Source organism: Ursus arctos, unplaced genomic scaffold (genome assembly GCF_023065955.2).
Source record: "Ursus arctos isolate Adak ecotype North America unplaced genomic scaffold, UrsArc2.0 scaffold_17, whole genome shotgun sequence".
Taxonomy (NCBI): domain Eukaryota; kingdom Metazoa; phylum Chordata; class Mammalia; order Carnivora; family Ursidae; genus Ursus; species Ursus arctos.
The window spans coordinates 25,877,736-25,898,489 of NW_026622841.1; the positions used below are offsets into that span (position 1 = coordinate 25,877,736).

At 37.9% G+C, this 20,754-nt stretch overlaps 1 protein-coding gene and 1 pseudogene across 4 annotated transcripts in view; one reads left to right on the forward strand and one right to left on the reverse strand.

Annotated features, from left to right (window-relative positions):
• The window catches only part of HDHD2 (haloacid dehalogenase like hydrolase domain containing 2), a 34,705-nt gene that overhangs the window by 3,185 nt on the left and 10,766 nt on the right, over nt 1-20,754 (forward strand). For 3 of the 4 annotated variants that reach the window (XM_026496260.4, XM_026496262.4, XM_026496261.4), the window contains exons 2-4: nt 3,490-3,600; nt 7,215-7,423; nt 12,546-12,630. In XM_026496260.4, coding sequence (XP_026352045.1) covers nt 3,500-3,600; nt 7,215-7,423; nt 12,546-12,630 — 395 coding nt within the window. In that variant the 5' untranslated portion in view covers nt 3,490-3,499. Of the gene's footprint in view, nt 1-3,489; nt 3,638-7,214; nt 7,424-12,545; nt 12,631-20,754 lie in introns of those variants that run through there. The other variant, XM_026496263.4, reaches the window with a different exon arrangement.
• Nucleotides 4,351-5,131, reverse strand: LOC123000898 (GTP-binding nuclear protein Ran-like; annotated as a pseudogene).

Genomic DNA, 20,754 nt, shown 5'->3' on the forward strand with positions numbered 1-20,754 from the left:
GGGGAGTGGGAGAGGAAGAAGCAGGCTCCCAGAGGAGGAGCCCGAGGTGGGGCTCGATCCGAGAACGCCGGGATCACGCCCTGAGCCGAAGGCAGACGCCCAACGACTGAGCCACCCAGGCGCCCCTGGTAGATAGTCTTTATCAGCTTATGGAAGTTCCCCTCCATTTTTATGTTGCTTAGAGTATTTTGTGTGTATAGATGCTGAATTTTATCAAATGCTTCTTCTGCATGAACTGACATGATCAGATATTATTTTACTTCTTTCATCTGTTAATGTGGTAAATAACAGTGATTGGTTTTCTAATTTAAGCCAACTTGGTATTAGTAGGATAATCCCAATTTGGTCACGATGTTTTTTTATCTATTACCAGATAGGCAGTTATTTTCTTTCAGCACATTGAAAATATTATTCTAATGTGTTTTGGCTGTCATTGTTACTAGTGTGAAGTCAGCTATCAGTCTTTTGTGTCTTTGAAAGTAATGTGTCTTTTCCCTTGGCTGCCTTCAGGATCTTTGGTTTGCTTTCAGTATACAGCGATTTAGATATGGACTTCTTTTTATCTTGCTTGGAATGCATTGGGCTTTCTGAATCTGTACGTTGATAGTTCTTCATGGTTTTTTTACACAGATTTTCAGTCTTGTCTTTTATCTGTTAAACATGTAGTCCTATCCAGTGGATCTGTCTGATAACCACATTATCACAGGAGCCCTTACAGGCCTGCTTTATGCACACTTGTTTCTGTAGGTTCTTCTCCCTTATGGACCTTGTTTCTTTAGGTTACTTGCTCATTATGCTTAGAATTTTATTTGATTTTATTTATGGGATTTCTTCGTTGTTTGGGCTGAAAGTAATATCTTGGGGAAGGTTTGCATTCACTTCAGCTGGGCACCTGCTAGTCAAGGTCATTCTAATTAAAATCTTGAAGGTTCTCTGAGGACTTATCTTCGATAATGTGGGTTTAGTCTGCAGACTGGGTCCAGGGCTGGTTTACGGTTCCACATTCTCTGTGGCACTTTCTTCCTTTTCACTCTTTGGGCCAAGTTTCATAGCAGTTGTTTTTCTTGTAGTCGACTGAGACAGGGTGGCATGGGAGTGCCAGTGATGGTTTATTTCTGGCTCATCCTTACAGTGAAGGCTCTGCTTTTACATTGGGAGGATCTGTCTCCCCAGGTGGGCTCTGAATTTTACTTTTTATTCCCTGAAGTGGCCAAAGAGGTGGGGGACTCAAGGTAACCAGTGTGGGCAGGTGCTCTTAGGGCCAAAACAGACTTCAGAATTCCGCTTCTCTCCTGGTTTGTTGCTTTATTCAGATCTAAGAAATCCTTATTTTCTTCCTTGCTCCTTGAAGCTTTATACACACACACACACACACACACACACACATATACACACACCATATACATACATGTACACCCTTGAACAACACGGGTTTGAACTGCACTGGTCCACTTACATGGCGATTTTTTTTTCAATAAATACAGTATAATACTGTAAATGTGTTTTCTCTTCCTTAGGATTTTCTTAATATTTCCTTTCTTTAGCTTACTTTATTATAAAAATACAGCATACAATATGTACAGATACAAAATACATGTTAATCTGCTTATGTTATTGGCAAGACTTCTAGTCAGCAGGTTATTAGTAGTTAAGTTTTGGTGGAGTCAAAAATTATACTTGCATTTCCAGCTGTGCAGAGGTCAGCATTGCTAACCCCTGTGTTGTTCAAGGGTCGTGTGTGTGTGTGTGTGTGTGTGTGTGTGTATTTTAATTTAGTATTGTTAGGGTTTATTTGGAGAGTTAATTTGGTTACTTAGCCAGCTATATTATTGGATGCCCAAGTCCAAGAATGATTTTTTTTAAAAAGAAGCATACCAGAGTTTATACATTCACAAATATGTATTTACTTTTCAAAGGGGTCGGTATGGGAGATTACAAATTTCTGCCATTGCTCAAGATATGTTTGGAACTCTTTTTTTGGAATTGGTTTCAGAGCTAGTAGCATATTCTTTTAAATTTCTTTATTGGCTACATTTTTCATCCTTTAAAGATGAAACTTGGGCTTACCAAAGGATCCAGCAGTCACACTCCTAGGTATTTACCCAAATAAATTGAAAACGTCTGTTAATGCAAAAACCTGTGTATGAATGTTTATAACTGCTTTACTTATGATCACTGAAAACCAGCAGTACCAAGGTAAAATTCAACAGGAGAATGGATAAACTGTGGTGTAGCCACATTGTGGGATACTATTCAGTAACAAGAGGAATGAGCTTTCTTGATTCTGGCAAAAACATGGATGGATCTTAAATGCATTTTGCTACGTATTCTATGATTTTATTCATAATGACATTCTGAAAAAGAATTAGGGACAGATTATCAGTGGTTGCTGGGAGTTGGTGGAGGGGAGAGCAGTTGACTACAGAGAAGGTACACAGGGGAATTTATAGGGTGATATCTTTGATACTTGTTTGTATGTCTGGAATATTTTATTATGAAAACAAGAAATAGAAGAAAAAAGTGAATAAGCTTAAAAAAACTAAAAATGGAGTCCCAGCCTCTTCTCTTTAGCTTCCGTACTGTTCTTACCCGCTCTGTTATTTTTAAACCGTACATATGCCTTATACTTCACTGTATAGATGAGGTAGCTCATAATAAGCAAATTTTAAAGGGGAAAATATGCAAAAGGAAAGTTGGAAGTGGTTAAGGTAAGGAGAACAACTCCTAACTAAAATTACTTTATAGCTTGAAATTTCCTTCTCGTTGACTGTAAACACTGGTAGCTCTTTGACCACATATACCATATCAGGCTATCGTGGTGGAGATGGGCAATTAGAACATTTCCTTTTTTTTTTTTTTTAAGATTTAAAAAATTCATTTTATATATTAGAGAGAGAGCACAAGCACAGATGCATGTAAGTGGGGGGAGGGGCAAAGGAAGAGGGGTAGAGAGAGACAATCTCAGGCAGATTCCTCCCTGAGCCTGATGAAGCTCTGGCTCAGGACCCTGAGATCATGACCTGAGCTGAAGTCAAGAGTTGGACACTGAACCGACTGAGCCACCCAGACGCCCCTGAACACTTTCATCATATATAGCAAAAGATGAAAAAGATTTTGCCGGTGATTGAAGGCTTCCATCCACCCATTCTTCAGATACATTTGCTCATATTTAAAATAAATGAATGAATTGTTCCACCAAAGAATTATTTTAAGAAATCTGAAAGTAAATAGTAACTTCTCTTTTAGTACTCCCCTTCCATGGTTTTAATTCAATATATATATTTTTTAAACCCAAATATTATAAAAGTTTTATGGGTAAAATTTTGGATTTTGGATTTTTAAAAACACATTTTTTTTTCTCTAAAAGAGAAGCAGCTTAACACTAAGCAGTATTTTTCTGGATCTGAATGATATTTTTGAAGACTTACCAGTTTTTAATTGTCCATTGTTTCCTAAACTGTATTTTTAATTTCATTTGCTCTCTCCTAGGGAATGAAGGATGGCAGCACGCCGTGCATTAAAAGCTGTTTTGGTGGATCTCAGTGGCACACTTCACATTGAAGATGCAGCTGTGCCAGGCGCACAGGAAGCTCTTAAAAGGCAAGCTATTCTCCAGGTTCAGCTGACAAATATGTTTGTAAGTGCCATTTTACCAAGGCAGAGCATTAGCTAAATGGATGGCCCTAAGATGGCATTTCACCAGCTTACCATATATGCAGGAACTGCCTTGGCTTGAGCTAGAAGATGTATGCACTGTGATATCCTCCAGACACTGTTTCCTCAACCTTTATTAGGTTTGGCCTTTCGATCTAGTCTTTTTGTTCTTTGTGTGTGTGTGTGTGTGTGTATCTTTATATACGTCAGTAATGTAAATTTAGGAATGAAGACTTAAAATTCTAAGGTATGGAATAAATAGCATTGGAAAATCACAAATGAATCCTGGAATCATAAAATGAAACACACACATTCACAAAAGCATAGTTCTGCCCACTCCCCCTTCACCCAAAATCTAGCACTGAGTATGCAACTGCTCAAGTAAAGTTTAGTAAGATACTTGAAATTTTATATTTGTTTCTATCAACTAAATTTAATGCTTTTGAAGGTTAGAGACTGTCTTATATATATTTTTTAATTTGAAATACCACTTTATTCTGATTCTAAATGAAAAGGAATGGGAATGACAGTGACAGACGAGATTTCACCACTGGATATTGTGATGGGATTATAGCAGTCTCCTATCTGAAACTCAGGAGGGCAACAGTTGCATTCCAACACAGCTAAATATGCAGGTCCAAAAAACAAAGGTACTTTTTAAACTACCACATTCACTCCACAGCCCGCTCATCTCCTTCAGCGTCCCAAAGATGAAGCATGTGTTCTGCTCAGCAGTATCGTCAAGTAGCAGACACGCTGCACCATTGACATCACAGGGCAGTTGCCTCTAGAGCTAGACTTCTGATGCTGGGCTCCAGCTGCACCTTCTCTTGGGTCGTCGTCCTCCTCTGGGAGAGCAGTTGTCTGAGCTGCATCTAGGTTGTGCTCATACTGTGCTGCCAGAGCTGGCCCCATGGCAGCCTCTCGTGGGACGGGAGCAGGCATGGTGCCACCCCAACTTAGGGTCTGCAGTTAGTTTCCTAGCAAGCCACGGGAAGGGCTTTTCAAAGTGGTAGTTACTTTTGTCAGAAATGTTGTAGTACTGAAGGTTCCTTCTCTCGGTGGAAAACAATAGATTTTACCTTAATTGTCCTGTCCTCAGCGTCCACTTGGTTGCCACACAGCACAGTGGGGATGTTTTCACACACTCGTACCAGATCTCTGTGCCAGTTAGGCACATCCTTTTGAGTAACCCTTGATGTTACATCAAACATTATGATGGCACCCTGGGCTTAGATGTCACAGCCATCTATCAGCCCACCGAATGTCTCCTGACGAGCCATATCCCATACATTGAACTTAATAGGTCCTCTCTTGGTATGGAACACCCAAGGTGATGGACCTCAACACCCAAGGTGGTTACATACTTCTCAGGTTCACCAGGCAGATGACGTTTCACAAATATAGTTTTTCCAGTACTACCTTCACCCGCCAATACAAGTTTGAGCTGGACTTGGGGTTCTCCTTGGGCAGCCATCGTGCTGGTGCTTCCAGAAGCATCTCCTGCCATCTGACTGACCTCTTCTATTTCTGATGTATCAATCACAGTATTTAACGCAAGTCTACATACAAACTGGGGATATGGGGAAAGTTTATTGATTATTCATTAAAGTTTTTTAAAGTGAACTGAATGTGAGTGTTTGCTTCTGAGTTCTGAAAAAAATACTCCTCAATATGACAGAACTAATAATGTTACTTAGTACTTTCATCCTAAAATAATTTAGGAAAGGTTTCAAAAATCAGCAATACTGAGCATGTGGTGCTTATCATTTTCCAACTTTAAACTATTCATAGTATGCTGTTATTCAGAAAATGTAGTGACCAGTGTCACAGATCCAGGTAGTAGAGCAAAAGATTGACACAGACTTCGTACTCTCAAGGAGCTTATTTCCCGTTTGGGGAATCAATAAACATGAGGAGGCTTATATATCTGGTAGGCTTCAGTTGGAATCTATCAGTTTCGTTAGAGTTACGATATTCATTATAGGTGGACAACATGTTTAAAGCCAAAAGAAAATCCGTTGCAGGGTTGGACTTTCTCTTGACACAGTTTCTCTCCTAGGTAGGCATTCTAGGGAAAAGGATGCCTATTGATCAGTCTGTTCTCCTATTGGATAAGAGCTTTTACTGTTTTAACGGTGAGCTTTCTAATCTGGGTCGAAAGAAAGTTCTTTTTATTTCTGGTGAACAGTGGACGACATCTCTAAGTTGGTCAGTAAACTGTGAGCCTGCCAGTCTGGGGAGGCAAGAGTCTACACACTATTCTCTTACTGGCACTGGGGGCTTTCCATCCCAAAGAAATCACTACTCTGTCAATGCTGGTTTGGGTTTTTATGGAAACAAAAGAAACTAAGGGAAGTTGAAGGACTAGTCAGAAGAAAAGTTTTTTTAAAAAATGCTCATTAAAAGTGATGTGGTAATTTCTGTACTTGTTCATTTTTAATTATTTTGATGGTAGTTATGTTAAAGTAATCAGTTTCTTTTGAGAGATAAATCACCAAATTTAATGTGTTTTTCAGAAAAGCTATCACATAGATATTACACAGATAATCATGATTACAGTGAACCATTTAATCATGCAAATGTATTTAATGTTCTTTGGGTGAATACGTAAAAATATTTTTTCTGATTTATTTGCTTGCTTGCTTTAAATTGTGGTTAGTGCTGTTATGTTTTGTGTCCATTCAACACAGGCATAAAATAAAAAGCAACAGGGTATTGATATAAAATTTTAAATTGTGGTTAAATTAAAATTATTTGTAGATTTCGGGTTAAAATACTGTAGGTCTAAGAAAATAATTTCCATATTTAAAGAAAGCTAGACTATCACGAATTCTCTGTCTGGTACCTGATTGCCAGTGTAGGTTCCAGCAGCAGATCACGGAATCAAAACAATCCTGTATGTAGGTGTTCAAGGAGAAAACACGTTAGGTCTGTACAACTGGAATGTTTCTTTGAGCATTCCAGGTAGGTTCTGTTTATTAACATAGTAACGTATGAGGGTTTAGCCAGTCTCTGACTGCGAAGAGGGAATAAACATCCCGAAGTGTCCTCTGTTCTCTTAATGTAGCAGATCAGAGGCTGTACCAGAACATAGATCCGAGTGAGTTCCCATCTGGGCCCTACTGCCCCCAGCTGTGCAAAGCTGAGCAGTCGCTTAACTCCTCCTGGCTTCTGTTGTCCCATCTTTAAGAGAAGCTTGCACTAGTAGACAATCTCTAAGATAACTTTCTCATCATCTGTGAGTACAGTGGTTACTAAGCTTGGTTTTTCAATTCTTTACTAAAATCCTGGGGTAAAACTTATAGAAGGCCCTCAAAAAGGTAGGCATACATGGCTTTAACAATTAGATGTTGCAGCCTTTGGAGATGAAGCGGTCCGCAGGGTGTGGATGATTTGTAAAAATCTGGGTAGGTTACAAAATAAGCTTATTGGCCATAAAAGCATTTACTTGGTGACTTACTCTTCGTTTTCTGACCTTTGGCAAGTGCTAGCAAATTAGGCTGTCTGGGACTGGAGTGTAAAAGCTGCCTATTGACATCTGACTTTGACTTTCCTAGGTTACGCAGTGCTTCTGTCATGGTTAGGTTTGTGACCAATACAACCAAAGAGAGCAAGCAAGACCTGTTGGATAGGTTGAAAAAACTGGAGTTTGATATCTCTGAAGATGAAATATTCACGTCACTGACTGCAGCCAGAAATTTAGTAGAGCAGAAACAGGTTCGACCCATGCTGCTAGTGGACGATCGGGCGCTCCCTGATTTCAAAGGTAGGGTACATTTGGAAAGATACAGAAATTGGTTCTTCATGTTTGCTTATAATCATTCTTAAAACTGGACGCTTACGAGTGTTTTTGTCAGATTTCCTCTTATTATTATTGACGTGGTCAACAGATAGTTTTAATCTAAATTCATGTTTCTCAAACCTGTTTTGACTATACTCCACAATATGCACACATAAGTATAGTAACCCAGTAGATACGTATTTGTGTGTATGTATGTTAAACAATAGTTAGTATATGAGATGTATTCTATTTTCTATTTGGTTTACTTTATTGTTTGTTTGAATTTGATGCTGCTTGGAGCCTGCCAGATTAGCTTCACAATCTGCTCATGGATCATGGCCCACAGTTTGCAAAAACACAGGTCAAAATCACTTTGTATATTATAATCTTCAATCCGGGAGCCACTGTATTAACTGATTAAATGAAATAAATTAAGATCTACTTACTTAAAAATAGGTGTTGGAATCTTATATTTTATTTCAGTTTCTGTTAATAGAATTGATCTGATCCCACTTATAAATGATTGATTATGAGGAGTTTATATTTATGATGGGTTTGGCTTTCAAGACTGATAAATAAATCTTAATAATACTGTGAAAAAAAATAGATATCATTCTGTGTATCGTGTGAAGTTTTTGCAATGACCATAAAGTATTTTTAATCAAAATGAAATAAAACTGTTTCTCTTTGGAAAAATTAACAGACTCTGGGAAAATATCCTGGTTTTATGAAGCTTTGCCACATTACCTCTTTTTATAAATGACATTCAGGGCGAAATGACACAGTATAGAAAAATGGGTGTAAGTACCTCATTATAAAACCATATGATGGCTTTACAAATAATGATTAGGGAAATTCAGCACGAATATATCGTCAGGCAGAACTTCAAAACTTGTCCCATCAGGAAATAGAACAGTGTATCAAGCAGAATTATTACTTGTAAGAAACAGAAGCCAACTTTGGCTGAATGAAACAGAAAATACATTTATTAAAACCATCTCAGTGCTGACAGGAATATAAAATGGTACACCTCCTATGGAGAGGAATTTGGCAATAGCTTGCAAAATTGCATAGGAAGCAGAACTGCCACTTGTAGGAATCTATCCCTAAGAGATAGTTACAAAAATACACAATGGCATGCAATCAAAGTTGTTCATTATAGCCTTATTTGAAATAACAAAAGATTGGAAACAGCCCGAATGTTCATTGGAAGGCACCGATTGTTTAAACTGTGATATGTCCACAAAACGGAATGCCTTGTAGCTGAACAGTAAGTAAGGGCAAATTCTATCTCCTGATAAGGAGTGGTCTTCATAGGATATATTAAATGAAAAAGGAGGGTGTAGAAAAACTTACATATTTTCTTTGTAAGAAAATGAGAGAGAAATGGATATGTGTTTGTCTTATATTTGCGAAAGGAAGCTAAAGAAGAATAAATGGGAAGCTGGGAAAGTGGTTATCTAAAGGGCGGGGAAGGAAGAAAGGGATTAGGAGACTGGACTTCTCTACGAGTACCTTGTTATATAGGTTCCCTTTGGAACCGTGTAAATATTTTGCATATTTAAAAGATAATTAAAAAGTAAAAAGCTATTCCCTGAAAACCAAAAGAAACAAATAAATTTAATTCTATATCAAGTTGGTGACGTATCCACTCAGAGAAAAGAGTTACTTCAAATGACTTTAAAATACAGTATTGTGATGGTTCATTCATAGTGGGATAAATTCTTAGAATAAAAGCACTGCAGAGGGATGATATGATACTCTATGTGGAAAACTGAAAAGACGCCACCTCAAAATTGCTGGAACTCATACAGGAATTCAGCCAAGTGTCAGAATATTAAATCATTGCTCAGAAATCAGTTGCATTTCTATACACTAACAATGAGACAGAAGAAAGAGAAACTAAGGAGTTGATCCCATTTACAGTTGCACTCAAAACCATAAGATACCTCGGAATAAACCTAACCAAAGAGGTAAAGGATTTGTACTCTGAAAACTATAGAACACTCAGGAAAGGAATTGAGGAAGAAACAAAGAAGTGGAAAAATATTCCATGCTTATGGATTGGAAGAACAAATATTATTAAAATGTCTATGCTACCTAGAGCAATCTACACTTTGAATTCAGTCCCTATCAAATGCCATCAACTTTTTTCACAGAGCTGGAACAAATCCTAAAATTTGTATGGAACCAGAAAAGACCCTGAATAGCCAAAGGAATGTTGAAAAAGAAAGGCAAAGCTGGTGGCATCACAATGCTGGACTTTAAGCTCAATTACAAAGCTGTAATCGTCAGGACGGTAGGCCACTGGCACAAAAACAGACACATAGGTCAATGGAACAGAATAAAGAACCCATAAATGGACTCTCAACTCTGTGGTCAACTGATCTTCGACAAAGCAGGAGAGAATATCCAATGGAAAAAAGTCTCTTCAACAAATGATATTGGGAAAATTGGGCAGCCATATGCAGAAGAATGAAACTAGACCATTTCCTTACACCGTACACAAAACTAGACTTGAAATGGATGGAAGACCTAAATGGGAGACAGGAATCCATCCAAATCCTAGAGGAGAACACAGGCAGCAACCTCTGAGATCTTGACCACAGCAACTTCTTGCTAGACACGTCTCCAAAGGCAAGAGAAACAAAGGCAAAAATGAACTATTGGGACTTCATCAAGATAAAAAGCTTTTGCACAGCAAAGGAAACAGTCGACAAAACCAAAAGACAACTGACAGAATGGGAGAAGATATTTACAAATGACCTATCAGATAAAGGGCTAGTATCCAAAATCTATAAAGAATTTACCAAACTCAACACCCAAAGAACAAATAATCCAATCAAGAAATGGACAGAAGACATGAACAGACATTTCTGCAAAGAAGACATCCAAATGGCCAACAGACACATGAAAAAATGCTCACCACCACTCGGCATCTGGGAAATACAAATCAAAACCACGTGAGATACTACTTCACTCTAGTCAAAATGGCTAATATTAACAAGTCAGGAAATGACAGATGTTGGCAAGGATGTGGAGAAAGGGGAACCCTCTTACACTGTTGGTGGGAATGTAAGCTGGTGCAGCCACTCTGGAAAACAGTATGGAGGTTCCTCAAAAAGTTGAAAATAGAGCTACCCTATGACCCAGCAATTGCACTTCTGGGTATTTACCCCAAAGATACAAATGTAGTGATCTGAAGGGGCACCTGCATCCCAATGTTTTTAGCAGCCAATATCCACAATAGCCAAACTATGGAAAGAGCCTAGATGTCCATCAGCAGATGGATAGATAAAGAAGATGTGGTGTGTGTACACACACACACACACACACACATACACACACACACACAATGGAATATTAGCCATCAAAAAGTGAAATCTTGCCATTTGCAACAATGTGAATGAAACCAGAGGGTATTATGCTAAGCGAAATAAGTCAATCAGAGAAAGACAATTATCCTATGATCTCACTGATATGTGGAATTTAAGAAACAGAACAGAGGATCATAGGGGAGGAGAGGAAAAAATAAAACAAGATGAAACCAGAGAGGGAGACAAACCGTAAGAGACTCTTAATCATAGGAAACAAACCGAGGGTTGCTGGAGGGGAGGGGGGTGGAGGGATGGGGTAACTGGGTGATGGGCATTAAGGAGGGCATGTGATGTAATGAGCACTGGGTATTATATAAGACTGATGAATCATAGACCTGTACCCCTGAAACCAATAATACGTTATGTGTTAATTTAAAAAAAGGAACTGCAAAGAAGTCTTAAACTGCATTCAGTAGTCTTAGTGTTATTAGTAATGTAGTAATTAGTTATTATTTTTAAATTATATTTATAGGATAAAGCAAAGTAGTAATTACGCTAGTATTGGTAGTACCCACGATTTTATGTGTAAGTGAAAAGAGATACAAGTATAAAAATCAAATAAGCTGTGTATTACTAATTTTGAATTTAAAATGTCATTATCAACTCCCTTTTTCTCTTAAAAAGATACATATTATCTAGATCTTCTACTGCAGAGGCCTAGAAGCAGTGACAACCAATGCTCAATGGTGTTGTACTACCATTTCTGAACTACTCAATACTTGTGGCTACTAGTAAGGAAGAAATTGGAAATCTGGGTATCTGCTTTTTCTATTTCTTCCCCTCGCATTTTGGTGGAATCTATGATGAGAATGCTTCAAGGCAGTCAGTGAGAGAGGCAAATAGAAATTGTTATACAGATAATCTATAGAACCTTTAATTGGACCTTTAATAACTGCAATGTTGAATGTACTTGTTTGGTTATCATATCTGAATTTCTATTATCGGATACCAAAGCCTTAAAATATGCTTTAATTATAGAATAATATTTGCGGAACTGAAAGTGGATTAGGCATTAAGTAGAAGACTCTAGAATCTACAGTGCATTCCTTATTTATCATGAATGTGTTAACCTCAGTCATGTCAATTAGAAAGTCTAATTTCCCTTGCCTCTTAGACTTTTAGTCCCTCATCAGTTGCTATTGATCTGATAGCTCATAGAGAATTCGGGGCTGTTCTTGTTGATTGTAATCAGCAAAGCTTTTAAAAGTTAGAAATTGTCACTTGTTTGAGAACATCCAGTTGCAAGTTTCCGTTGAGATCTTCTAGTTACTAAGTAGTTGTAACACCATGCAAAAGGAATATGCAAAAATCCTAGAAAAATAAAAGTATGAAAAAATACTATTAGGGGCGCCTGGGTGGCTCGGTCGGTTAAGTGTCTCCGTTCAGCCCAGGTCATGATCCCGGGGTCCTGGGATCCAGTCCCACATTGGGCTCCCTGCTCGGTGGGGAGCCTCCTCCTCCCTCTCCCTCTGCCACTTTCCCTGCTTGTGCTCGTGTGTGCTCTCGCTCCCTCTCTGTCAAATAAATAAATAAAATCTTAAAAAAAGAAATACTGTTTTCTTTAAGTATTGCTTATACCTCCAAAGTACATTAGGCAGAATAATCTCTTAAATTTCAGATTATGGCTACAGCAAAAATTTGCATTTGATTGACTAAAGCTATTTTATTATAAAATGTATCATTACTATTAATTGCATCTTTCAACAATTACATATTTTTTCCGTTCCCAGGAATACAAACAAGTGATCCTAATGCTGTGGTCATAGGATTGGCACCAGAACATTTTCATTATCAAATTCTGAATCAAGCATTCCGGTAAGTCTACAGCTATTTATTTTTCACCTGATCATATGCTCCTCTCTTCTTCCTGAGTCTCTGTCATGTAGGGTTATAGATACATTTTACTTTCTGGCCACCCGAATTGTACATGAGGATAGATGTCTTCAAGATCACTTCAAGAGCAACATTAAATCATATTTATTACTATCTTGCTTAGTTTTTAAAAAATAATCAATATGTTAAAATGTGATGATCATTGGGGTTTTTCTGGTTTGTAGAATCAATATCCTGGGGCAGAAATTCTTAATAAAGTTGCAGCTCTGAAGCTAGCAATTTTGTAATGGAATCCAAGTCCACCTGCCCAGTGGGCAGCAAAGCCAGTCACGGAGACATCAGGTTTGCAGCAAGGAAAGAGTTTATTCGAGAGGCAGCCAAAGGAAGAGACTGGAGGACAAGCCTCAACATCTGCCTCCTCAAAGGGAGAGAGAACAAGTGTTTTATAATCAGAGGGGTTGAGATTACGTACATATTAATGAAAAGGGCAGGGAAGCTTATATGACTATTCATGAGAAAAGACGAAGTGTGGTCATTGAGCAAACATAGATGTAACATCCCCTGTTCAATTTGGGGTGGAGATTTAACACCAGAATGAGGCACAGTTCAGCCCCTGACGTCAGAAGGTTATCTTGTGACAAAGAGGTCATGCTCTGAGAGCTGGTATAAATGGAATGGGGTCTGGGACTGGTTATCTCAGGGAAGGAATGCTGGACTTTGCTTGTTCATGGTCTGGAACCGTATCAGATGACCTTGAGTCAGGCTTCTGCAGAGACAGCTGGTGGATATGTTAGTGGGGTCTGAAAAGATGTAATAGCTGATGAGGGGGCAACAGTTCTCTGAAAAACAAGCTTTAAACTTTCTGCTCGTTTTAACTTCATTAATCCCGTGGAGCACTGTTTCAGTTTTATCTTTTATTATCATTCCTGTGGTTCTCCATTGACTGTGCTGTTCTCTGAAGGAAGGTGTATCATCCTGGTTAACACTCCAAAAGCAATAAATGTGATTTCTTCCTCCAGTGATAATCTCGGGAATCAAGAAAGGTTGACATATTCGACCACACTTTCAAAGAAATTATTTGATAAGTGGTAATGGTGGTCTGAACTGGGATGGTAGCCGTAGGGATGAAGGAGCAGATTCAGGCAGTGCTGACATGACTTGATGGATGGTTGGCTTTAGGGGATGAGGAAGACCGGTGAGTGGAGGCGGATGTCCAGATTTCTAATCTGAGCACATGTGACAGAGAACACTCCCTGTTTGGGGTTCAGGAGGTGGTAAGTTTAGGTTGGGGCTGTTTGGCCTTTGGGGTATCTAACTGGAGATGTTCCAATGGCTGCCGGTACAAATGTGGGGAAATAGAATACAGAAAATATTCTCAGTCTTCACTTGTGTGTCCATTTTGGTTACATGAACTTTTCACTGGCTGCTTCAAAGGGAAGACAGCATCCTGGTTCTCATACTTAAGATAAATTGGATCAGAATTTACCCGCAAATATGCTCTAGAGTGAGATTGATTTTTTTCCCTTGGATTTTTCATTTTTCATAGATTTTTCATTCTTCATCTTGTCTTTTATTTCTTATCAAACCATTAAACACTGTAATTTGCCTTTCAATTTATGACAAGTTAAGTAGTTCTAAATATTACATCAGGATACATTGAACTTGTTAAAAAATTTTTTTTTAATGGCTTGGTAAGTTTTTGGTATTTAGTTACACAGAGAATGCCATAAAAACATCATTTTCTCGCCAGTAGGAATATTTACAAGAATCATTCTAACATATACTTGATGTAGATTTCATTTCTTGACATAGATGTCCAAAAATCAGAATGTTTGTAGGAAAGTTTAAAACTCACTACAGGGTTCACACATCTGGGCACATTATTTGCTGTTGATCTTGGAAATCTTTGTGGCCAAAAATAGCACTTTGGGAACAGCCTCCTTCTTTCTTTGTATGAACATTTATTTTAGGTCCTTCGTTCATGGAAACTATGGCTACTTAATGCACTTTTATTTGTGACTCTCCGTGAGTCACCGTGATAGTCAAGCCTTTGTTTAAAAGGAATGAACTCACTTTTTATAGTTGTTCAGTATCCATTTACTGTTCTTATTTCCTGAAGACCCATTGCTATGCCATATTGCTTGAAGATACACTTTGGAGTATATGGTATTAAAATTCCTTTTGCTTCACCTACTTCAGTTACCCTACTTTAGCTTCTTGGGTTGGGGGGTGGGGAATGGATTATCTAACTGCTTCTTAAGTAAGGTTTACCGCTATGCCAAAATCAGTTTTCACGTGAAATGGAGAACCTGCTATGAACTCTTACTTCTGAACTTAACCCACTACTTTTTATCCATTTCTTTAACCACGGAATTCAAGGAGAGGGTATTGATTGATTTTAGCTGGTAATTTGGGAAGGACATATTTAATAGGAAGTTGGGAGGTCTCTGTCTTAGATGAATACTAGACTCAGGGTAATAAAAATGTATGTTGACATAATACTGACTTTGTAATTGCTCGGATGCTGTCTAATTAGTACACTTCCCTAACCATATTGATTTTTTTAAACACTACATTTTGAAGCATTACAGTGCACTTATAGGTCAACTCTAATTTCACAAATGCACTTAACAGCTGGGGGGAGAATTAACAGAAGGATTTTAGGTCTTGCCCTTCTTTGCATATTGATGTCTCCACAGAGACTATGCCTTCCAACCAATGACTACAGCTGTTTGGATTGTGTGTGGCAAATATAGACATCTCAAATGAACCACCGATTAGTTAAATTACTATTCAGGTTGATAATGAGAATAAGCTTTGGATTTTAAACCCCGTTGCATAGCTGCCTTGAATAACAGCTTCAGGGGCATATTGCCCTCAGGCAGATGCATCAACCTTCCACATTACACTGCCTCTTATTTACTGTGTTTTGAATGGGTAACCCCCCTCCCCCATGCACACGCACAAATGCATAGTACAGTCTGTCTACCAACGTGTCTTAAATGTCTGAATGAAATTGAGAAAGCTGAATTTAAAGAATTGATTTTGGGAAAGGATAAGAACCAGCTATAGGGAACAGATATGATTTGGGTTTGGATTTTAGAAGACATTCAAATCCTAAGAGCCATGGGTAGCTTTTTCCCTTTTATCTAATACTAAAAGTTACAAAGTGTAAGATAATGAACACTTATATGCCTATCAACCAGTTTAAGAAATACAGATTATCAGCACATTTGATATCCCCTGCATAGCCCTCCCCGATTTTATGACCCAAGACCCAAAAGTAATCATAGTTATGAATTCTCTGCTTTTCATTGTCATGTATTTCTTTATCCTTATCACATACGGTAGGAATCCCTAAACAATATGTAGTATTATTTTGTGTGTTCTGTACTTTATGTATTTATCAGTTTGCTTGATCCCCGGTAGTATTGTTTGATTCATCACCGCGAATATCCATAGCTCCAGTTCATTCATTTTCCCAGCTGTACTTGCTTGTAGCAAAGTCTCTTTTCATCTGCTGACCTGAGTTAGAAACCCAAATGCTTGAGCACTTTAGTAATGGACCAATTGCAATTAATTTTGATGATCTCTATTAAGGAGAAAGGCTGCTGGACAAGCAGATCATTTAATAACCCAACGTGAACTTAGTCACAAGACTAAAAAAAAAATCGGTACAAAAGTAATATGTCTTCATTGTGGAAAAGTTTAAATGCTCAAAAACAAAAAGAATAAATAAAATTACCTGTAATCCTGCCACCTAGAGAGAGCCCCAGTTAACATGCTAGCATATAGCTCATTTGTTTCCATGCACATAAAATACTAGATAAAAATGAGAATGTATATATACTATGTGGTCACTTGCTTTTTAAAAACCCTGTAATATGTTGTGTATGGTTTTCCATATTCTTAAATAGTCTCTTCTGAAACATGTTTGATTCCCACGGCATATCCCACTTTAAAAAGTGCAATACACGTGTAGCCATCTGCTTCCTATCGTTGGTTATTGCCAGGAGTTTGAAGTTGGTTTTTGAAAAATGAAAGCATGTTTCTTTAAACAGTATTTATGTTTATTCCTTAAGATTGTTTTCAGAAGTGTGCTGGGTCAAAATAATTGGGGGGGAAACTACAGAGAATCGCTTAACCTAGGAAAAATTAAAGTTTTTTTGTTTTGTTTTGTTTCTAAATTAAGAGCAGCTGCTCTGTAGCTTCTAGAAGAGTTTCTTAAAATGTCATTATAACCGAAGGTAAATGACACCACAACTTCCACAATTAAATGCAGAGATGAAGGCTGCTAATAATGTTTTGAAACTTTCTTAATGACTTTTTTTTTTGTAGATTTTTATTTATTTATTTGACAGAGAGAGACAGCCAGCAAGAGAGGGAACATAAGCAGGGGGAGTGGGAGAGGAAGAGGTAGGCTCCTAGCGGAGGAGCCTGATGTGGGGCTCGATCCCAGGACCCCGGGATCACGCCCTGAGCCGGAGGCAGATGCTTAACGACTGCGCCACCCAGGCGCCCCTGAAACTTTCTTAATGACTTCTTTTCTATAATTGTTGCCAGGTATAGGAATCCTCCCAAAGTCTTAGAGGTGTGCAAAAATTAGGGGGTTTTTTGGTTTTGGGGAGGAGAGCCTTATCACCATAAATGGTTTCTGTTCAGTGTTGAATTGTTTTCTTTCCCTGTCTCCTTAAGAAAAAATAAAATGTTTTGATTACTCCAGTATATTCAGTTCCTTAGAAAGGGAAGAAAAAATCCACAGTAATGGCCTCAGTTATTAGTGCATTTGGACAGGAACTCCTGAATTTTTCCTACGTGTTTAGAGCCCTGGGCATGAGGAATTCCAGAACAATGTGCAGGGCTTAAAGTAGAAATAATTTCTGGGGGTTTTTTCTATTTTGAAAGGTCTGACTACTAAGCAGTTTTTTAAATTAAAATCCAGACTATAAAAATAAGACACTTCTGAAGTAAATTGTTGAAGGCTTATGAACTTGAGTTATATAAAGCATTCCATTAGTACATGCAGGAGAACAACTTACTATGCCAATCTGAAAATCAGAATACAGAATTGAGTTGATTATCAGTCACTAATGATTCTTTCTTTTTAATCAATTGGGAAGATTCTTTTATGGTCAAGGCAGCTTTTCCTACTCCAAATAAAAGCTTCTGGTGAATAAATCACATAAATATATTATTGCTGATTTTTTTGATTTGAAGTATAACGTGCACAGTAAGGTGTACAAATTGTCAGTATACGACTCAGTAAGATATTACACATAGATATACCTGTGTAACCCCGACTCTGATCAAAAGCCAGAACGTTCCAGCACCCTAGAAGGCTCCCTATCCCAGTCAACACTACCCCTTCCTTACGGTCACCGCTATGATCGCTGCCAGTATTGCCAGTTCTTGATCTTCATATGAATGAAATCATAAAATTGTAGCATATTTGTCTGTTTTTGAGATTACTCAAGTTGTTCCTTGTAGCAATACTTTGTTTTTGTTTTGTTTCTTCCTTTTTTATTGTTGTTGTCATTGTTGTGCAGTAGTCCCTTCCACAATTTAGTTATTTATTCTACCACTAATGGGCATTTAGATTGTTTCCAGTTTGGGCTGTTATGAATAAAGCTGCTACGAATATTCCTCTACATGTCTTTGGGTGGCATATACACTCCTTTCTCTTGGGTCTGTATCTAGGAATGAAATTACTGGGTAATAGGGTAAGTACTTCTTTAGATTTAGTAAATATTGCCAAACAGTTTTTCCAAAGTGATTGTACTAAGTCGTATGTTCCCACTGGCTGTATCAGTGAGAGTTCCACTTGCTCCCCATTCTTACCACTCTCTTGCCAGTCTGTGTAATTGTAGCTGTTCTGTTTGGTGTGTATAGTGTATCTTACTGAGTTTCAGTTAGTATTTCCCATATGAGTAATGTTGTTTTCATATACTTATTGGCCATTGGATAACTTTTGTGATGTGTCCATTCAAATCTTTTCTCTTTTCTGATTGGGGCGAGTTTTTCTTATTGATCTGTAGGAGCTCTTTATTTGTTATGTATACAAGTCTTTGGTTGGATGTATGTACTGCAGTTACCTTATCCCTGTCTGTGGTCCTCCTCTGTTAGTAGTAGGAGAATACCCGTAGAACATAGAGAATACTAGTCGTATGAGAACATGAAGTTCTTAATTTCGATGGAGTCCAACTTCTGTCAATATTTTCTTCTGTTCTGCTTAAGAAATCTTTGCCTACCCCACAGTCATGAAGATATTTTCTTGTTTTTTTTTTTCTACCACCTTTATTATTCAACCTTTAATCAATAGGTGTAAGGTCTATTTTGAATTAACTTTTGTGAATTATGTGAGGTAAAAGTTCATTTTCCCCCCATACAGATATCCAGTTGTTTCAGCAACATTTATGGCAAAGACCCATTCTTTCTATTATAGAATTGCTGCTTTTGACATAAATCAAGTGACTTTAGATGTGAGGCTGGATTCTTTATCTATATTTGTGGTGTTCTATACTGTAGGTTTATAATAAGTCTTATTATCCAGTAGTGCACATTCTTCAACTTTAACCTTTTTTAAGATTGTCCTGGCCATTCTACGTCTTTTGTGTAGAGGCAGAATTGAATTGGGGTAGAATTTACATCTGAACAATGATGTCTCTTCCGGTCTATGAAAATGGAATTTATCTCCACTTAGGTTTGATCTTTACATTCTTTGGCGGTGTTTTGCAGTTTTTAAAGTATGGGTCTTAGATTTTTCTGTTACATTAATCTTTGTATTTCATGCTGTTTGATGTTTTATAAATGGTATTTTATTAAATTTCATTTTTAAGTGGTGTTGCTAATACATAGGAGTATAATTGAGTTTTTATATGTTAACCTCATATTTACTGATCTTACATTTACTTGCTAATTCTAATAAATTATTTGTAGTCTTTTGGATTAAATTTTCTACATAGACAGTTGTGTCACTTACAAATAATGACAGTTTTACTTCTCCCCTGCCAATCTTTATATTTTCATTTCTTTTTCTTGCTTTATTATACTGTCTGGGACCCCAACGCAGTACTAAATGGAAGTGGTGATAGTAGATAGCTGGCTATCGATGAGAGAGTCATTGTGTCAGTGTGACATTGGAGATGTTTTGAAGGTTCCAGTTCGTTGTTAGTGAGAGTTTCCTTTGATATATTTCATGATTTCCTATCGTTTTAATTTGAGCTTTTGGTAGTTTGCGTCTCTTAGGTTGATTGGTATTAGTTTTAAATGTATTGAGTGTCAAGGCTTTGGCAATCGTCTAGTTTAATGGTTCTTTTTTTTTTTTTAAAGATTTTATTTATTTATTTGACAGAGATAGAGACAGCCAGCGAGAGAGGGAACACAAGCAGGGGGAGTGGGAGAGGAAGAAGCAGGCTCATAGCGGAGGAGCCTGATGTGGGGCTCGATCCCACAACGCCGGGATCATGCCCTGAGCCGAAAGCAGACGCCCAACTGCTTTGCCACCCAGGCGCCCCTAGTTTAATGGTTCTTAACCAGGGACACTTTGGCTTCCCAGGGGACATTTAGCAATGTCTGGAGACATTTTTGGTTGTCACAACTGGGGAAGAGGGTGTTACTGTCATCCAGTGGGGAGAAACCAGGGGTGCTGCTAAACATCTCACTGCATATAGGACAGGGACCACACCAATGCATTTTCCAGTCCAAAATATCAGCCGTGCTGAGATTGAAAAGCCCTGATCTGTTTCAGCCTCTTCATTTGGTAAGAAACCAGGGCCCACAAGTATGAAGTGATTTTCTGTTACCTATTTTAAGTAGCATAGATCCCATGCTTCCTATATTTATGAAGAATACTAATTGCCGTTATCGTCAGACAGATACTGTGAAAAGGTTTGCATATATTCTCTCTATTCCCCGGGAAGGTAAGCATCACTCCTTGTGTCATAGATCAGGACCCCGAGACAGAGCTTCATCCATTACTTCAGTAAACATTTAGTGAGAAGAGCCAGGGTTTTTTTGTTTGTGTTTCGGAAGTAAGAGATACAGTGATGAGTAAATGGGCATAGTGGAAATTATATTCTAGTGAGGAAGACAGACCAATCACAGTTG